At 38.3% G+C, this 16794-nt stretch overlaps 3 protein-coding genes across 3 annotated transcripts; 1 reads left to right on the forward strand and 2 right to left on the reverse strand.

Moving 5' to 3' along the window:
- Nucleotides 1-5004: 5004 nt before the first annotated feature.
- On the reverse strand, nt 5005-6575 carry LOC106575869 (gamma-crystallin M3-like). Its single transcript, XM_014152569.3, has 3 exons — nt 6475-6575; nt 5806-6072; nt 5005-5384 (listed from the first exon to the last, which is right to left on the reverse strand). Exons 1-3 carry the CDS (start codon nt 6481-6483, stop codon nt 5091-5093), a joined length of 570 nt encoding a protein of 189 aa, XP_014008044.1. The 5' UTR covers nt 6484-6575; the 3' UTR covers nt 5005-5090.
- A 2522-nt stretch (nt 6576-9097) lies between these two features.
- On the forward strand, nt 9098-10085 carry LOC123728189 (gamma-crystallin M3-like). Its single transcript, XM_045699363.2, has 3 exons — nt 9098-9179; nt 9349-9597; nt 9762-10085. The coding sequence occupies exons 1-3, from the start codon at nt 9165-9167 to the stop codon at nt 10038-10040; spliced, it is 543 nt and encodes a 180-aa protein (XP_045555319.1). The 5' UTR covers nt 9098-9164; the 3' UTR covers nt 10041-10085.
- Nucleotides 10086-13370: 3285 nt separating this feature from the next.
- On the reverse strand, nt 13371-14614 carry LOC106598167 (gamma-crystallin M3-like). The gene is made up of 3 exons (XM_014189231.3): nt 14511-14614; nt 13901-14140; nt 13371-13717 (listed from the first exon to the last, which is right to left on the reverse strand). Exons 1-3 carry the CDS (start codon nt 14517-14519, stop codon nt 13424-13426), a joined length of 543 nt encoding a protein of 180 aa, XP_014044706.1. The 5' UTR covers nt 14520-14614; the 3' UTR covers nt 13371-13423.
- Between the last annotated feature and the right edge of the window lie 2180 nt (nt 14615-16794).

Genomic DNA, 16794 nt, shown 5'->3' on the forward strand with positions numbered 1-16794 from the left:
AAGTAGCAAAAGCAATATGGGGGTTGTTTGAATTGCTCCTTGAGTGTTTCAGCAATATAATATTCCAATTCAGTGTTATTTAAAAAGTGCATGCACTTTTTATGCAAGTGTTTGTACAGTAGCTACATTCAATATCATTGAAAGATACTGTGATATTTAGTTTGACAGAAAACACTGTCTCAGGGGCCGTGCCAGAGTCCCCCATAAGTGTTCCTGTCTCAGGGGCCGCGCCAGAGTCCCCCATAAGTGTTCCTGTCTCAGGTGCCGCTCCAGAATCACCCATGGCATATGGTTTACATCGTTTTCATGCTCATCAAACCATTCAGTGACCACTCGAGCCCTGTGGGTGGGGCAATGTCAGCCTATGAGGGCATGCATAGCCATGGTAACCAAAATAATGGCCTGCCCAGCATTTGTATGCATGATCCTAAGCATGATGGGAACCACACCTGTGTGGAAGCACCTGCTTTCAATACACTTTCAATACACTTTCAATACACTTTGTATCCCTCATTTACTCAAGTGTTTCCATTATCTGTGCAGTTACCTGTACATCATCCTAATGAAATAAAATTGTATTATCCAGAGCTTACAGTCATATGTGCATACATTGTCGTATGGGTGGCCCCAGCAGGAATCAAACCTTTATATTAAGTTGCTCCTATAGGGTAAAAGGTTATACTAAGTTTCTCTTATAGGGTAACACTTTATATTAAGTTGTTCCTATAGGGTAACACTTTATATTAAGTGGTTCCTATAGGGTAACACATTATATTAAGTTTATCTTATAGGGTAATACTTTATATTAAGTTTATTTTATAGGGTAACACTTTATATTAAGTTTATTTTATAGGGTAACACTTTACACTAAGTTGTTCCTATAGGGTAACACTTAATACTAAGTTTATTTTATAGGGTAACACTTTATATTAAGTTGTTCCTATAGGGTAACACTTTATATTAAGTGGTTCCTATAGGGTAACACATTATATTAAGTTTATCTTATAGGGTAACACTTTATATTAAGTGTATCTTATAGGGTAACACTTTATATTAAGTTGTTCCTATAGGATAACACTTAATACTAAGTTTATTTTATAGGGTAACACTTTACATTAAGTTGTTCCTATAGGGTAATACTTTACATTAAGTTGTTCCTATAGGGTAATACTTTATACTAAGTTGTTCCTATAGGGTAATACTATATACTAAGTTGTTCCTATAGGGTAATACTGTATACTAAGTTGTTCCAATAGGGTAACAATTTATACTAAATTGTTCCTACAGGGTAACCCTTTACATTAAGTTGTTCCTACAGGGTAACACTTTATATTAAGTGGTTCCTATAGGATAACACTTTATATTAAGTGGTTCCTACAGGGTAAACCTTCACATTAAGTTGTTCCTATAGGGTAACCCTTTACACGAAGTTATTCCTATAGGTAACCCTTTACATGAAGCTGTTCCTATAGGGTAACACTTTACATGAAGTTGTTTCTATAGGGTAACCCTTTACACGACGTTGTTCCTATAGGGTAACACTTTACATTAAGTTGTTCCTATAGGGTAACCCTTTACATGACGTTGTTCCTATAGGGTAACACTTTACATGACGTTGTTCCTATAGGGTAACACTTTACATTAAGTTGTTCCTATAGGGTAACCCTTTACATGACAGGGTAACACTTTACATTAAGTTGTTCCTATAGGGTAACCCTTTACATTAAGTTGTTCCTATAGGGTAACACTTTACATTAAGTTGTTTCAATAGGGTAACACTTTACATTAAGTTGTTCCTATAGGGTTGGTTTTGTGGTTGCCTTTTGGCTCTCAACGTGCAAGAGAGTGTGTGTGTCTGTCTGTGTGCTGTGTGTGTGTGTGTGTGTGTGTGTGTGTGTGTGTGTGTGTGTGTGTGTGTGTGTGTGTGTGTGTGTGTGTGTGTGTGTGTGTGTGTGTGTGTGTGTGTGTGTGTGTGTGTGTGTGTGTGTGTGTGCATAAGTGTGTGTGTGTACCTGCATGGGCATAAAGAAAGCAGATGACTGCAATACATGAATTATGAAAGCAGGTAGGCAACTATACACTTTGATCTGTTCTGAAATTGAATAGCCACAATGTACTGTACGCCTGACCCCTATCTAATACCTTACTTTTATAATACATCTATTGTGTTTAGTGAAATGGGTGGCCCCATTGTGAAGAATCCCTGACCAAGCAACATGAAGTAGCATAGAGCGGTATACCGCTGTCTGGTTGTTAAGTACTGCAATGGCATACATTTGCATTGTGATGTCACTACAAAAATGTATCATGCCCACAAAGAATACAGTTGAAACTATTAAAAGAGAAATGTTTCAGAAACCCCCCCCAAAAAAACAACAACAGAAAAAGGGATACATATCCATGCTGCACATTTGATGCTCACATACAGTCCACATTTATGAACTATTATTATGAACAAAAATGATGTCCAATTCAAACCCCAATGCAGAAGATGTTCTTCAAAGAGTTCCCCTGACAAAATATTATCAGCCACCAGAGGTCATGGAAGGTCTAATTCCTCTGACTTCTTTAAACCAGTCCACAGTTCATTGGTTATACATTACTTCTCTAACGTCTCTAAACCAGTTCATTGGTTATACATTACTTCTCTAACGTCTCTAACCCAGTTCATTAGTTACACATTACTTCTCTAACGTCTCTAACCCAGTTCATTGGTTATACATTACTTCTCTAACGTCTCTAAACCAGTTCATTGGTTGTACATTACTTCTCTAACATCTCTAAACCAGTTCATTGGTTATACATTACTTCTCTAACGTCTCTAAACCAGTTCATTAGTTACACATTACTTCTCTAACGTCTCTAAACCAGTTCATTGGTTATACATTACTTCTCTAACATCTCTAAACCAGTTCATTGGTTATACATTACTTCTCTAAACCAGTTCATTGGTTATACATTACTTCTCTAAACCAGTTCATTGGTTATACATTACTTCTCTAAACCAGTTCATTGGTTATACATTACTTCTCTAACATCTCTAAACCAGTTCATTGGTTATACATTACTTCTCTAACATCTCTAAACCAGTTCATTGGTTATACATTACTTCTCTAACGTCTCTAAACCAGTTCATTGGTTATACATTACTTCTCTAACATCTCTAAACCAGTTCATTGGTTATACATTACTTCTCTAACATCTCTAAACCAGTTCATTGGTTATACATTACTTCTCTAAACCAGTTCATTGGTTATACATTACTTGTCTAAAGTCTCTAAACCAGTTAATTGTTTATACATTTCTTCTCTAACGTCTCTAAACCAGTTCATCGGTTACACATTACTTCTCTGACGTCTCTAAACCAGTTCATTGGTTACACATTACTTCTCTAAACAAGTTCATTGGTTATACATTACTTCTCTAAACCAGTTCATTGGTTATACATTACTTCTCTAAACCAGTTAATTAGTTACACATTACTTCTCTAAACCAGTTCATTGGTTATACATTACTTGTCTAAACCAGTTCATTAGTTACACATTACTTCTCTAAACCAGTTCATTGGTTATACATTACTTCTCTAAACCAGTTCATTAGTTACACATTACTTCTCTATCCCAGTTCATTGGTTATGCATTACTTCTCTAAACCAGTTCATTAGTTACACATTACTTCTCTAATGTCTCTAAACCAGTTCATTGGTTATGCATTACTTCTCTAACGTCTCTAAATCAGTTCATTGGTTATACATTACTTCTCTAACGTCTCTAAACCAGTTCATTGGTTATACATTACTTCTCTATCCCAGTTCATTGGTAATACATTACTTCTCTATCCCAGTTCATTGGTTATGCATTACTTCTCTAAACCAGTTCATTGATTATACATTTCTTCTTTAATGTCTCTAAGCCAGTTCATTGGTTAGGAAAGGGGGGATACCTAGTCAGTTGTACAACTGAAAGCATTCAACTCCACATTTAACCCAACCCCTCTGAATCAGAGGTGCAGGGGGCTGCCATAATCGACATCCACGTATTTGGCACCCAGGGAACAGTGGGTTAACTGCATTGCTCAGAACTACATATTTTTACCTTGTCAGGGGATTCGATCCAGAAACCTTTCAGTTACTGTCCCATTGCTCTAACCACTAGGCTACCTGCTAACCGCTAGGCTACTAGGCTACCTTATACATCACTTCTCTAAACCAGTTCATTGATTATACATCACTTCTCTAACGTCTCTAAACCAGTTCATTGATTATACGTCACTTCTCTCATGTCTCTAAATCAGTCCATTGATTATACATCACTTCTCTCATGTCTCCAAACTAGTCCATTGATTATACATCACTTCTCTCATGTCTCTAAATCAGTCCATTGATTATACATCACTTCTCTCATGTCTCCAAACTAGTCCATTGATTATACGTCACTTCTCTCATGTCTCTAAATCAGTCCATTGATAATACATCACTTCTCTCATGTCTCTAAATCAGTCCATTGATTATACGTCACTTCTCTAACGTCTCTAAACCAGTTCATTGATAATACATCACTTCTCTCATGTCTCTAAACCATAGGTTCTACATTGTCCATGTGGAGATACATGTAAACTAGCGGAATGCAAATAATCGACAATAAGGATTAGTTTGCTGCAAAATAAGTTTGAGAAACTGGAGGTTACAGTACATCAGGCTTTCTGAGTAATATAATTTGATGTACTGTATATCATTTCTGATGTACTGTAACATAGGTTAAATTTGGTTCAATTGAGCCAGTGAGAAAATGCATATATATATATTTATATATATTTTAATTTTCTTGCTATTGGTAAATGAATGTTCTGTGCACATTTGGTGTATCAAAATCGAATTATATTACTTTTTTTCTTTCAGACCATTTGAAATCCCTCTCCAGACACCAATCTGTCAGAATAAACCAGTGTAATTTAAATACCATGGGTAGATTAGATTTGATAGAAAAAAGAGAAGAGAACAGGTACTTCAAAATAAGAGTTTTATTTCATTCAATGAGAATTGTGACTTTTAGCAGCCTTTTTCGATGTCAGGACAGCAGGAATCTCAGGCATCAATGCCGCTGACCCTCACAGGCATCCATGATCCTTCTGATGGAGTGAACTCTCATCATGGTGCTCATGCCCATGTCTCTGATACTCCTGTACTCTCCAGGCCTCACATACATCATCCTGCCTCTGAAATGGGGCTGCTCGTACATGAGCCAGTGGCCGTCCATCACGTTGCAGGACTGCATCTCGGACATGCGGAAGCGCTCCTGGATGGACTCGCAGTCGTCCATCAGCTCGTGCATCTGGCCTCTGAAGCTCTCCCTCTCGTACAGCCTCATTCTGAACTGTCCCCGGTGCTGTTGGAGAGAGAGAACATTGACAGTTACTACCGTGTGTGTACTCTATGCTTCCAGTATTACATTTATCTTTGCTTGTCAGCTGACTTCTACAGTAATAGAGGCCCACGTTCATTAGGGACAAACGGTTTTGATAATACCTAAACTTGTTCAATTAGAAGACATATTTTTGTTTTCTGTTACAAAACGTTTGGCTACGGTGTGCCCTGCTGAACACGACCCAGATGAAAAGCACGTCAAGTATTAGATGTACAGAGTCCTAGTAACTCAAACTTCATCACCATTCACGAACATCTAGCTACTCAAAAATATAAAAATGCACTCTTTATATGAAGAGAAATAGCATGAACCATATCATAAATATAATCATGTCATCATCAAACACAAGGAGATGGTGGAACTCCAACTGTGGACGTCTTACCATTGGGATCATGCGGCAGGAACGGATGGACTCCAGCATGGTCATATCCCCCATGCCCATCATGGAGCCCATACGCTGGAAGTCGGAGTACTCTCCCCTCTTCAGGAACATCTGGTTGCCCATGAAGTTGGAGCGGTCGAAGATGACGAAGCAGCCCATTTCCACCCTGACCGACTGGCAGCGGTTTAGGTACATGTTGAGGTCGGGGCAGTCGCTGCTGGTCTCATAGCTGCGACCCTGGAAGTTCCTGTCCTCGTAGAAGATGATCTGAGAGGGTGATTTGATTAAGAAATGATTTAACCTATGACCTCTTCACCTATGTTGAGAAGATTATAAAGGCTATGATTTTAAATGTTTTACATAATTAATATAGTTAATCATTATTAATTGATTGTGATTAATTTGTCATTACTATTAATAATTAAAAACATAATTATAAATTCTTAACTGTATATAATGCATAATAACGGCATGATGTCGTATAATAACTTTATATTATTTTAATAAAACAAATAGTTTAGCATTATTTAGCTGAAAAACGTTGCTTTATTATACAGATTGATATTATTTGGATTAGGATTTTGTGGTTATAGCTGCTATGCAAGACACTATATTCATATCTCAATGGCCAGCTCTTATAGTGAATAACAATCCGCTGCTCTGTATTACCCTGGTCATGGTTACGGTGGTTTAGCTTGATGGTGAAGCTTGATTAGATGACACGCAGAAGACACGGTGTGTTGTGTCGATCCAGTGGCACTTTTATGTTGACATTGGGTCCACAGGGCACCTTGCACACCTTTGTGCTAAATAGCATGAGTCATCAAAAGGCCCACGTGGGGCTTGTATACATTTTACACAGCACATCTCAATTAGTTATTATTGGATGCTGAATGCAGCATGGGGGCCATGACATGTATTGTTCTCACCAGAAATAGAACATGGCATATTTTTCAGTTTGGGTGATTATGCTAGATGGTACTTTACCAGGTCAAAATACAGTTACAGTATATTTACTAGTGAACTTGGTCACACTTAGTGAACTTTGTCCCACTAAGTGAACTTGGTCACAATGAATTTGGACTCATTAAGTGAACTTGGTCACACTAAGTGAACTTGGTCACACTAAGTGAACTTGGTCACACTAAGTGAACTTGGTCCCACTTAGGGAACTTGGTCACACTTAGTGAACTTGGTAACAGTAACTGAACTTGGTCCCACTTAGTGAACTTGGTCCCACTTAGTGAACTTGGTCCCACTTAGTCAACAACTTTCTGGTTCTTCTCAAAATAACAAAAAATAAGAATCAGAGAACAAAGTAATTATCAGGTAAATAATGAATTAATACAACACTACTGATTTCCTACATTTTAGAAATACATACACTACTGTTTTAGAGCACCAAGGGTTTTTCTTTCTTGATTCAAGGGTTTTTCTTTATTTTTACTATTTTCTACATTGTAGAATAATAATGAAGAGATCAAAATTATGAAATAACACACATGGAATCATGTAGTAACCAAAGAAAATCTAAATATATTTTATATTTGAGATTCTTCAAATAGCCACCCTTTGCCTTGATCACAGCTTTATACACTTTTGGCATTCTCTCAACCAGCTTCATGAGGTAGTCACCTGGAATGCATTTCAATTAACAGTGTGCCTTCTTAAAAGTTAATTTGTGGAATTTCTTTCCTTCTTATTGCATTTGAGCCAATCAGTTGTGTTGTGACAAGGTAGGGGGGTATACAGAAGATAGCCCTATTTGGTAAAAGACCAAGTCCATATTATAGCAAGAACAGCTCAAATAAGCAAAGAGAAACGACAGTCCATCCTTACTTTAAGACATGAAGGTCAGTCAATAAGGAAAATGTCAAGAACTTTGAAAGTTTCTTCAAGTGCAGTCGCAAAAACCATCAAGCGCTATGATGAAACTGGCTCTCATGAGGACCGCCACAGGAATGGAAGACCAAGAGTTACCTCTGATGCAGAGGATAAGTTCATTAGATTTACCATCCTCAGAAATTGCAGCCCAAATAAATGGTTTATACAGTTCAAGTAACAGACACATCTCAACATCAACTGTTCAGAGGAGACTGTGAATCAGGCCTTCATGGTCGAATTGCTGCAAAGAAACCACTACTAAAGGAAATTAAGAAGAAGAAGAGAGTTGCTTATGCCAAGAAACACGAGCAATGGACGTTAGACCGGTCGAAATTTGTCCTTTGGTCTGATGAGTCCAAATTGGAGATCTTTGGTTCCAACCGCCGTGTCTTTGTGAGACGCGATGGGGGTGAACGGATGATCTCTGCATGTGTATTTCCCACCGTAAAGCATGGAGGAGGAGGTGTTATGGTGTGGGGGTGCTTTCCTGGTGACACTGTCTGTGATTTATTTAGAATTCAAGGCACTCTTAACCAGCATGTCTACCACAGCATTCTGCACCGATCCGTCATCCCATCTGGTTTGGGCTTAGTGGGACTATCATTTATTTTTCAACAGGACAATGACCCACCACACCTCCAGGCTGTATAAGGGCTATTTTACTCAGAAGGAGAGTGATGGAGTGCTGCATCAGATGACCTGGCCTCCGCAATCCCCCGCCCTCAACCAAATTTAGATGGTTTGGGATGAGTCTGACCCCAGAGTGAAGGGAAAGCAGCCAACAAGTGCTCAGGGTATGTTGGAACTCTTTCAAGATTGTTGTAAAAGCATTCCAGATGAAGCTGGTTGAGAGAATGCTAAGTGTGTGCAAAGCTGTCATCAATACATAAGGTTGCTATTTGAAGAATCTCAAATATAAAATATATTTTGATTTGTTTAACACTTTTTTGGTTACTACATTATTCCATATGTGTTATTTCATAGTTCTGATGTCTTCACTATTATTCTACAATGTAGAAAATAGTAAAAAATAAAGAAAAACCCTTGAATGAGTACGTGTTCTAAAACTTTTGACCGGTAGTGTACATAGTGCCATAAAAAAAATATCCAACCAAATAATACCTCCCAATAAAATAATGCTACAATATACATTGAATTCCATCTCAGTTCCATCTCAATTTATCTGGAATATTTGATAAAATACTGATATACTAATTCAGCTAGTATAAGGGTAGCTAGGGTTAGCTGGAAACAAACATGATCCTCTATTTTACCCCACGTGACATAGTTAGAAAAGTGGCATTCACTACGTGGCACTATAGGACTGGCTTGCACAACAATATAGAATGATGACTCATGGAGTTCTAGAACAATAAATATGGAGATGTGAATGCAGTCCAAGGTATAAAAGGGACATGAGGTTGATGGTCCAGCATTCCATCTGAAATTGGATAAGAGATTGGATCACCATCACCATGACCATGGGCAAGGTAAGTGCCACTGCAAGTCTTCCTACATGCCTATCTCTCTGGGTCTATTCAAGCAGCCCTGCATCCAAAGAAGACTGTCGGATCGGAAACACAAGGAATTGCTAATCAAATGAGCATTAGTGCACTAATTTCAACATATTGAGCACTAACTGTGTGATTGTCTGTGTAGATCATCTTCTACGAGGACAAGAACTTCCAGGGTCGTTCCTATGAGACCAGCAACGACTGCGCTGAGGTGACCTCCTACCTGAGCAGGTGCAACTCCTGCAGGGTGGAGAGCGGCTGCTTCATGGTCTATGAGCGCCCCAACTTCATGGGTCACCAGATGATGGTTAGGAGAGGAGAGTACCCCGACAACCAGCGTCTGATGGGTATGACCATGAGCGACTGCATCAGGTCCTGTCGTAACATCCCCAGTGTAAGTAATGGAGTGTGTAGCTGCTTCTTAGCTGATGCAGATAGTTTCAACAGCAAGGGTCGTGAACTCGTGTCATCAACAAGATTTGACATTTAAATGTATGAGCCCAGCGGTTGGATCTCCAGTAGTTCCATATCTGTCTGACCTGTTGCTTTTATCAACAGTATAGGGGCCAGTTCAGAATGAGGATGTACGAGAGGGAGAACTTCGGAGGCCAGATGCACGAGCTGATGGACGACTGTGACTCCATCCAGGATCGTTACCGCATGTCCGACTGCCAGTCCTGCAACGTGATGGAGGGCCACTGGCTCATGTACGAGCAGCCCCACTTCAGAGGCAGGCAGATGTACGTGAGGCCTGGAGAGTACAGGAACCTCAGAGAGATGGGAAACAGCTCCATGAATAGATTCATGTCGGTTAGACGTATCACTGATTCCTGTTAAAATCACAACTTTTTAGTTTAACTTAATAAAGTGTTAAATTTGTAATTATTCCTGATGTGTCCTAGTTCTTTAAAACAGAGCACAACAACCATCTCATCAATCAAAAGGAACCAATTAGTAAGACAAGTGCATAAGGTCTGGTGTCTGCCATGAGCTAATAGGCTTGGAAAGTGGACATGTCACAAAGAGGAAAATGGAAGCATTAGTGAAGACACCTTTTCAGTTTTGGGGGTAACATTACATTTGATAGCAAAGAACGGTGAGATAGCTAACTAGCTGTAAATAAGTGAACTGTTTTGGCCTGCAGATCAGCAAAGTTAGTTAGCCAGCTAGCCAAAGTTATTTACAGATTGTTAACAGACACTCCTAAACTCTTTTACTAGCTACTGTAATGCTGTTGTGTCAAGAACACGCCTCCAAAAGTGATAAGGTGTCTGCAGTTGTGTTTACATTTGACAGATTGTGATGTAATCCACTTTCTAAGTGAATGGTGCTGGTTATAGTTTTAGAAGGCTACAGCAATAACCTGTAAACATGTACTGTACATGGTAAACCACTAACCTGTAAACATGTACTGTACATGGTAAACCACTAACCTGTAAACATGTACTGTACATGGTAAACCACTAACCTGTAAACATGTACTGTACATGGTAAACCACTAACCTGTAAACATGTACTGTACATGGTAAACCACTAACCTGTAAACATGTACTGTACATGGTAAACCACTCCTTAACAAAGATCACTCTTTCATTTTAATCAGACATGCATCATTTGACAAAGGGACATGGTGTCACCGGCATTCAAAATGTTGAGATAATCTGTAATTAGATTCAATAACAAAGAATTGAAGTTGAATCCATAAATAAGTTCAGTAAATATAATGCAATACGTTTGGAAAGGGGACAGATCACAAATATCAACATTATTGAAGCCACCTTACCAGTTTTGGAGTTCTATGAGTTTTGGATGCAGCGTTATGTTAGGTAGCAAAGAGCGCTGCAGGAGCTACCTAACTAAAAGAGCTTCATTGTTTCACCCCAGGTACCAAAGTTAGTTAGCTGGCTAGCAAAAGTTACATACACTTAGTTAGCAACCTCTCCTTCACTCTCTTGCTGCAGTAGCTATCCTATGAAAAATGGTAGGCTGGCCTGATTTATTAAATTCAACAAAGTTTCAACTTAGATTTCTTTGTTTGTGTAACTCATAATAATCAAGTAAATTCAAAATAAGTTAAAGGCTTAGACAACATGATGGCCAAATTATATTTTGTTAGTTATTTTTGACAGTAGGTTGCATACTCTACCCCTCAAATGGTACTTTCAGTAGCTTGACCAGCCAATTCCACGTTGGAAGGGCTGACTTTGCCGGTTATTAGAATTACTGACCATTTACCACTGTAAGAACGAAGGGTATTAAGTTCAATAACCCAAGATTTACGAAATTCACGATGAGCCAAATTACCCACAATCACCAAAACATAGAGCAACACTGCAAGTTATTGTTGTGGCCCTGTACATAATGAAGTTGTCTGTACAATGTCCCTTTTTTATTTACAAATGTTCCTTTTTAGATCAATTTACTCACTTGCATTACCTAAGTTCAACTCAAGATGATATCACAGACACATACCGTATATGAGTTTCTGTCATTCATATGGACTATCCATTATTTTGGTGCCTGGTGGGCTTCAGAATAATGTCTAGATGTAAACATGGTTATAATCATCAGAGCTGTGTTTGAATCTGTATCGGGGTGGTAAGGTGGCAGTGTGCACCTAAGTTGGCTCTGATATAAGCATATACTGTATATGCAATATTAGTTGTTTCAGAAATGAACATGGTGTATATTTTAGAACTATTCGATATAACATAAGTCTCCTAAACCAAAAGCATTTTTTCATTAATTGACACTAAAGGAAATATAGTGCCTTCAGAAAGTATTCACACCCTTCACGTTTCCACATTTTGTCCTGTTACAGATTGAATTTAAAATGGATTAAATGGAGATTTTTGGTCACTGGCCTACACACAATACCCCATAATGTCAATGTGGAATTATGGTTTTCTAAATTGTTACAGATTTATTAAACATGAAATGTTGAAATGTCTTGAGTCAATAAGTATTCAACCCCTTTGTTATGACAAGCCTCAATAAGTTCAGGAGTAAAATGTGGCTTAACAAGTCACATAATAAGTTGCATGGACTCTGTGTGCAATAACAGTGTTTAACATGATTTTTCAATGACTACCTCATCTCTGTACCTTGTAGGAGAGGAAGGAAACCGCTCAAGGATTTCACCATGAGGCCAATGGTGACTTTAAAACAGTTACAGAGTTTCATGGCTGTGATAGGAGAAAACTGAGGATGGATCAACAACACGATACTTACTCCACAATACTAACTAATTAACAGAGTGAAAAGAAGGAAGGCTTTACAGAATAAAAAATATACCAAAACATGCATCCTGTTTGCAACCAAGCACTAAAGTAATACACAATTAACTTTATATCCTGAATACAAAGTGTTATGTTTGGGGCAAATCCATTACAACACATTACTGAGTACCACTCTCCATATTTTCAAGCATAGTGGTCGCTGCATCATGTTATGGGTATGCTTGTCATCGTTAAAGGACTGGGGAGTTTTTCAGGATAAAAAAGAAACAGAATGGAGCTAAGCACAGTCAAAATCCTAGAGGAAAACCTGGTTCAGTCTACTTTCCACCAGACACTGGGAGATTAATTCCCATTTCAGCAGGACAATAACCTCAAACACAAGGCCAAATCTACACTGGAGTTGCTTACCAAGAAGACAATGAATGTTCCTGAGTGGTCGAGTTACAGTTTTGACTTAAATCTACTTGCAAATCTATATCAAGACCTGAAAATGGTTGTCTAGCAATAATCAACAACCAATTTGACAGAGCTTGACGAATTTTGAAAAGAATAATGGGCAAATGTTGCACAATCCACTTGTGGAAAGCTCTTAGACTTACCCAGAAGGACACATAGCTGTAATCGCTGCCAAATGTGTTTATACAAAGTATTGAATACTTATATAAATGGGATATTTCTGTATTTAAATTGCAATAAATGTGCAAAAATATCTAAAAACATGTATTCACTTTGTCGTTACAGGGTATTGTTTGTAGATGGGGGAGATTTTTAAATGTTTTATTATTCAGCCTGTGACACAACAAAGTGTGGAATAAGTTAAAGGGTATGAATACTTTCTAAAGGCACCAGAGACAAAATATTATCATTCACTTGTACTAGAATGATCATTAAAGTTTAGGTGGGTAATACATAGACAATGAAACATGCATTTCAATTATACAATATTTATTTTGAATGTCAGAACAATAAGAATCTCAGACTTCAATGATGCTGGCTCTCGCAGGAATCCAGGATACGTCTCATGGAGCTGTATCTGTTCACGGAGCTGTTTCCCATCTCTCTGAGGTTCCTGTACTCTCCAGGCCTCACGTACATCTGCCTGCCTCTGAAGTGGGGCTGCTCGTACATGAGCCAGTGGCCCTCCATCACGTTGCAGGACTGGCAGTCGGACATGCGGTAACGATCCTGGATGGAGTCACAGTCGTCCATCAGCTCGTGCATCTGACCCCCGAAGTTCTCCCTCTCATAGACCTGCATCCTGAACTGTCCTTTGTGCTGTAAAGTTTATAAGGACACATATTTAAAGTAAGAACATGATCAAAGTAATTAAATAGGAATCTGATCAGTTTACAATCAAATACTTACATTTTTTGATACATTGTATTAAGCTATATATATTATACATATGACACTATAAATGCATCATATATAAGATGTTTTCTAATAGAGCCATCTTACCATGGGGATCATACGGCAAGAGTGAACGGAGTCAGACATGCCCATACGCTGGTAGTCACCATACTCTCCTCTCCTCACAAAGTACTGGTTTCCCTGGAAGTTGGAGCGGTCGTACACCATGAAGCAGCCGCTCTCCACCCTGCAGGAGTTGCACCTGCTCAGGTAGGGGGTCAACTCAGGGCAGTCTGAGCTGGTCTCATAGGAACGGCCCTGGAAGTTCCTGTCCTCGTAGAAGATGATCTGGAGCAACCAAGGAAAGACATCAATCATAACACAGAGAGGAGATGGATACGCCTCAAATCAAAAGTCATTTTTAATCAACTAAATAATGAAATATTGAAATGTAAACAATTTGTTCTGTAAGAAGAACAACTGGTAATTAATTTAGTAAATCAACAATGAAATGGTTAAATGTAGGAATGAGGCCCACACAATCTCAGCCATGAAGAACAGCTGTTGAAATGTAACTGAACGTTACTGAACATAAAAACAGTCAAGTAAAAAGAGCTTTTAACGTCAAAACTGTAACTTAACAATTCTAAAATAAATAAATAAAATAAAGTAAATTGCCATTGTATCAGGCAGAAAATCCAGCTATACAGCACTGTACCTTGGCCATGGTGTTTGTTTGCTGCGGCTCTGGGATGTTGTCCAATAGGCCATGTTCACTCAAGCTTTTATACCTTATACCATTTCAAATGGCTTTTTGTTATTCAAATTCCCCATCCTGATGAATAAGCAGGATGCTTCTTGCTGTTGTTTTTGTGCAGCTGTGCCCTTGGCTGGCACAAGCAGAGAGACAGTGGGCACGAATACTGTATTAGAATTATCACGTGATCATAGGTATTTAAAACATGTAGCTGTTTTTATCATAGTTTACCAAGAGTATTTACAAACACTTTTTACACGTATTGGATTGTGTTTTACAAAAGACCAACACATTTGACCATCATTATAATTGGTTTGGAGTATGAAATATATGGTGCATTCATTTTTTACTTCATTTTTTTTAGGCAGGGAAGATGTATCTTAATGATTGTGTATTGTATTCAACATACACATTTTATGGGGGGGTGAGAATGTGTCTGTCACCATGGCAACTGTTTTGAGAGGTGGATGTCAACAGTCCTGGGAGCAGATGGGGTCACGAGGTCATGCTCAGTTAATCCTGCAGTGACTCAGCCTATAGGGGGACAGAGGCTAGGGGAACTCAGAGTAAGGAGACCAACCCAGCAGTTTACTTAACATTATTAAACGCCCACACTAGTAGAAATCCACTTTTTACAGCTAAAAGATGATGGCCACAGCTTACCTATGATGTTGCACAACAGTGTAAGTCACTCAGTCATCATTTTAGTCAAAGTATGATATATTTGGCCTTGAAGTGCCAAATCCGAATGTGTGACTTCGGATGTTTCCGTGAGTCTTCCGTATCTTTTCCTATGAGATGATGTGCAAATTATTTTCAGCCTACGTTCCGTTTCAGGGCCGGGTTTTCTTTAAATGTTACCACCCACCAGCATGGCAATGTTTTTTTTTCATTCCGCTGCAAAGTTCTTCCTATCCGCGAGTCGACTGAGAGCCAAACAGCTTTTCTCAATAGTCTACATGTGGGTTTCTACTAGATAAAAACAGACACAAAGTCAGACTTGGCTATATCATACAATACAATACAATACAATACAATACAATACAATACAAAAATGTGCTTTTTTGGTCTTAATTTAAGGTTAGGGTTAGGCTAAGGTTAGCAGTGTTGTTAAGGTTAGGGTTAAAGTGAGAGTTAGGTTTAAAATCCTGTTTTATGACTTTGTGGCTGTGTTAACTAGTGACGATCCTACACTTGACCGACTTGCCATGGAGAAAATTCAAATAGGGGGGCAAAATAATGTTTTTACACTTTCCCTTTTTTTACCAGCTAATTATCATAATCCATTGGATCATTTGTCAGATTTCACTTATTTTTAAGCTAGTCTACATAGAAAAAATACATGATGATTTTATAAATGGTCAAATTGTGTGATATGATTGTATTTTAGAACACCAATATACTGATTGAGGTGGATTACATTTTTATTTTATTTTACCTTTATTTAACTAGGCAAGTCAGTTAAAAACAAAATCTTATTTACAATGACGGCCTACAATGACGGATTTAACAAGTGACATCAATAAGGGATCATAGCTTTTACCTGGATTCACCTGGTCAGTCTATGTCATGGAAAGAGCAGGTGTTCTTAATGTTATGTATAGTCAGTGTATAGCTAGCTAGCTGAAATGATAACAGAGAGAACAAAGAATATAGCTATTTGATTATGTTCTTGTACACGTCTAAATATAAATGATGTCTGGAAGCCGACAGTTTCAATGGAATTATCAAAACTGCAAGAGTCAGACAAATGTCAGCCCTCAACATATCAACAACTGGTATAGGCACAGTTTAGCTGAGACTCATCTCTTGACAGGTAGGCTGGTAGTTTGTTTCTGAAATCATTATTTTCACCTGACTTGTCTTAGTTTAAATGGTACTCATATAACTTTCATTAGCTAGCTAAGGTTAGCATGCTAGCTAGTTACACTAACCGCTGTCAATCAGTGGCCTATTTGTTGTTATTTCTCTGCTACACATGGGAATCACCACAACTTTCCCATCTCTAATTCCATAATATGTTTTAGCAGTCTAAGTCAGCCTTTGAGGTGGAATCTAAACAAGAATGTCTGCTCTACGACATGAATTACTCTAAATACTTCCTTGGAGGTGGGCCTTAACAAGCATGCCAGTAAGGCAACCAATTCTGAAATGATGAATGCTTGACTTCTTTACTGATGGCTGATAGAGGGCCATTAACGGTTTTACTTTACATTCAAAGAGGTTGGCTCTGATGACTAAATAT

This window comes from Salmo salar, chromosome 17 (assembly GCF_965601325.2).
Source record: "Salmo salar chromosome 17, fSalSal1, whole genome shotgun sequence".
In the NCBI taxonomy this organism is placed as follows: Eukaryota; Metazoa; Chordata; class Actinopteri; order Salmoniformes; family Salmonidae; genus Salmo; species Salmo salar.

Coding starts and splice junctions, on each gene's coding strand:
- LOC106575869 (XM_014152569.3), bottom strand. Junction 5,385..5,805: donor CCTGCCGCATGATCCCAATG/GTAAGACGTCCA, acceptor TCTCTCCAACAG/CACCGGGGACAGTTCAGAAT.
- LOC123728189 (XM_045699363.2), top strand. Junction 9,598..9,761: donor CCTGTCGTAACATCCCCAGT/GTAAGTAATGGA, acceptor TTTTATCAACAG/TATAGGGGCCAGTTCAGAAT.
- LOC106598167 (XM_014189231.3), bottom strand. Junction 13,718..13,900: donor CTTGCCGTATGATCCCCATG/GTAAGATGGCTC, acceptor TAAACTTTACAG/CACAAAGGACAGTTCAGGAT.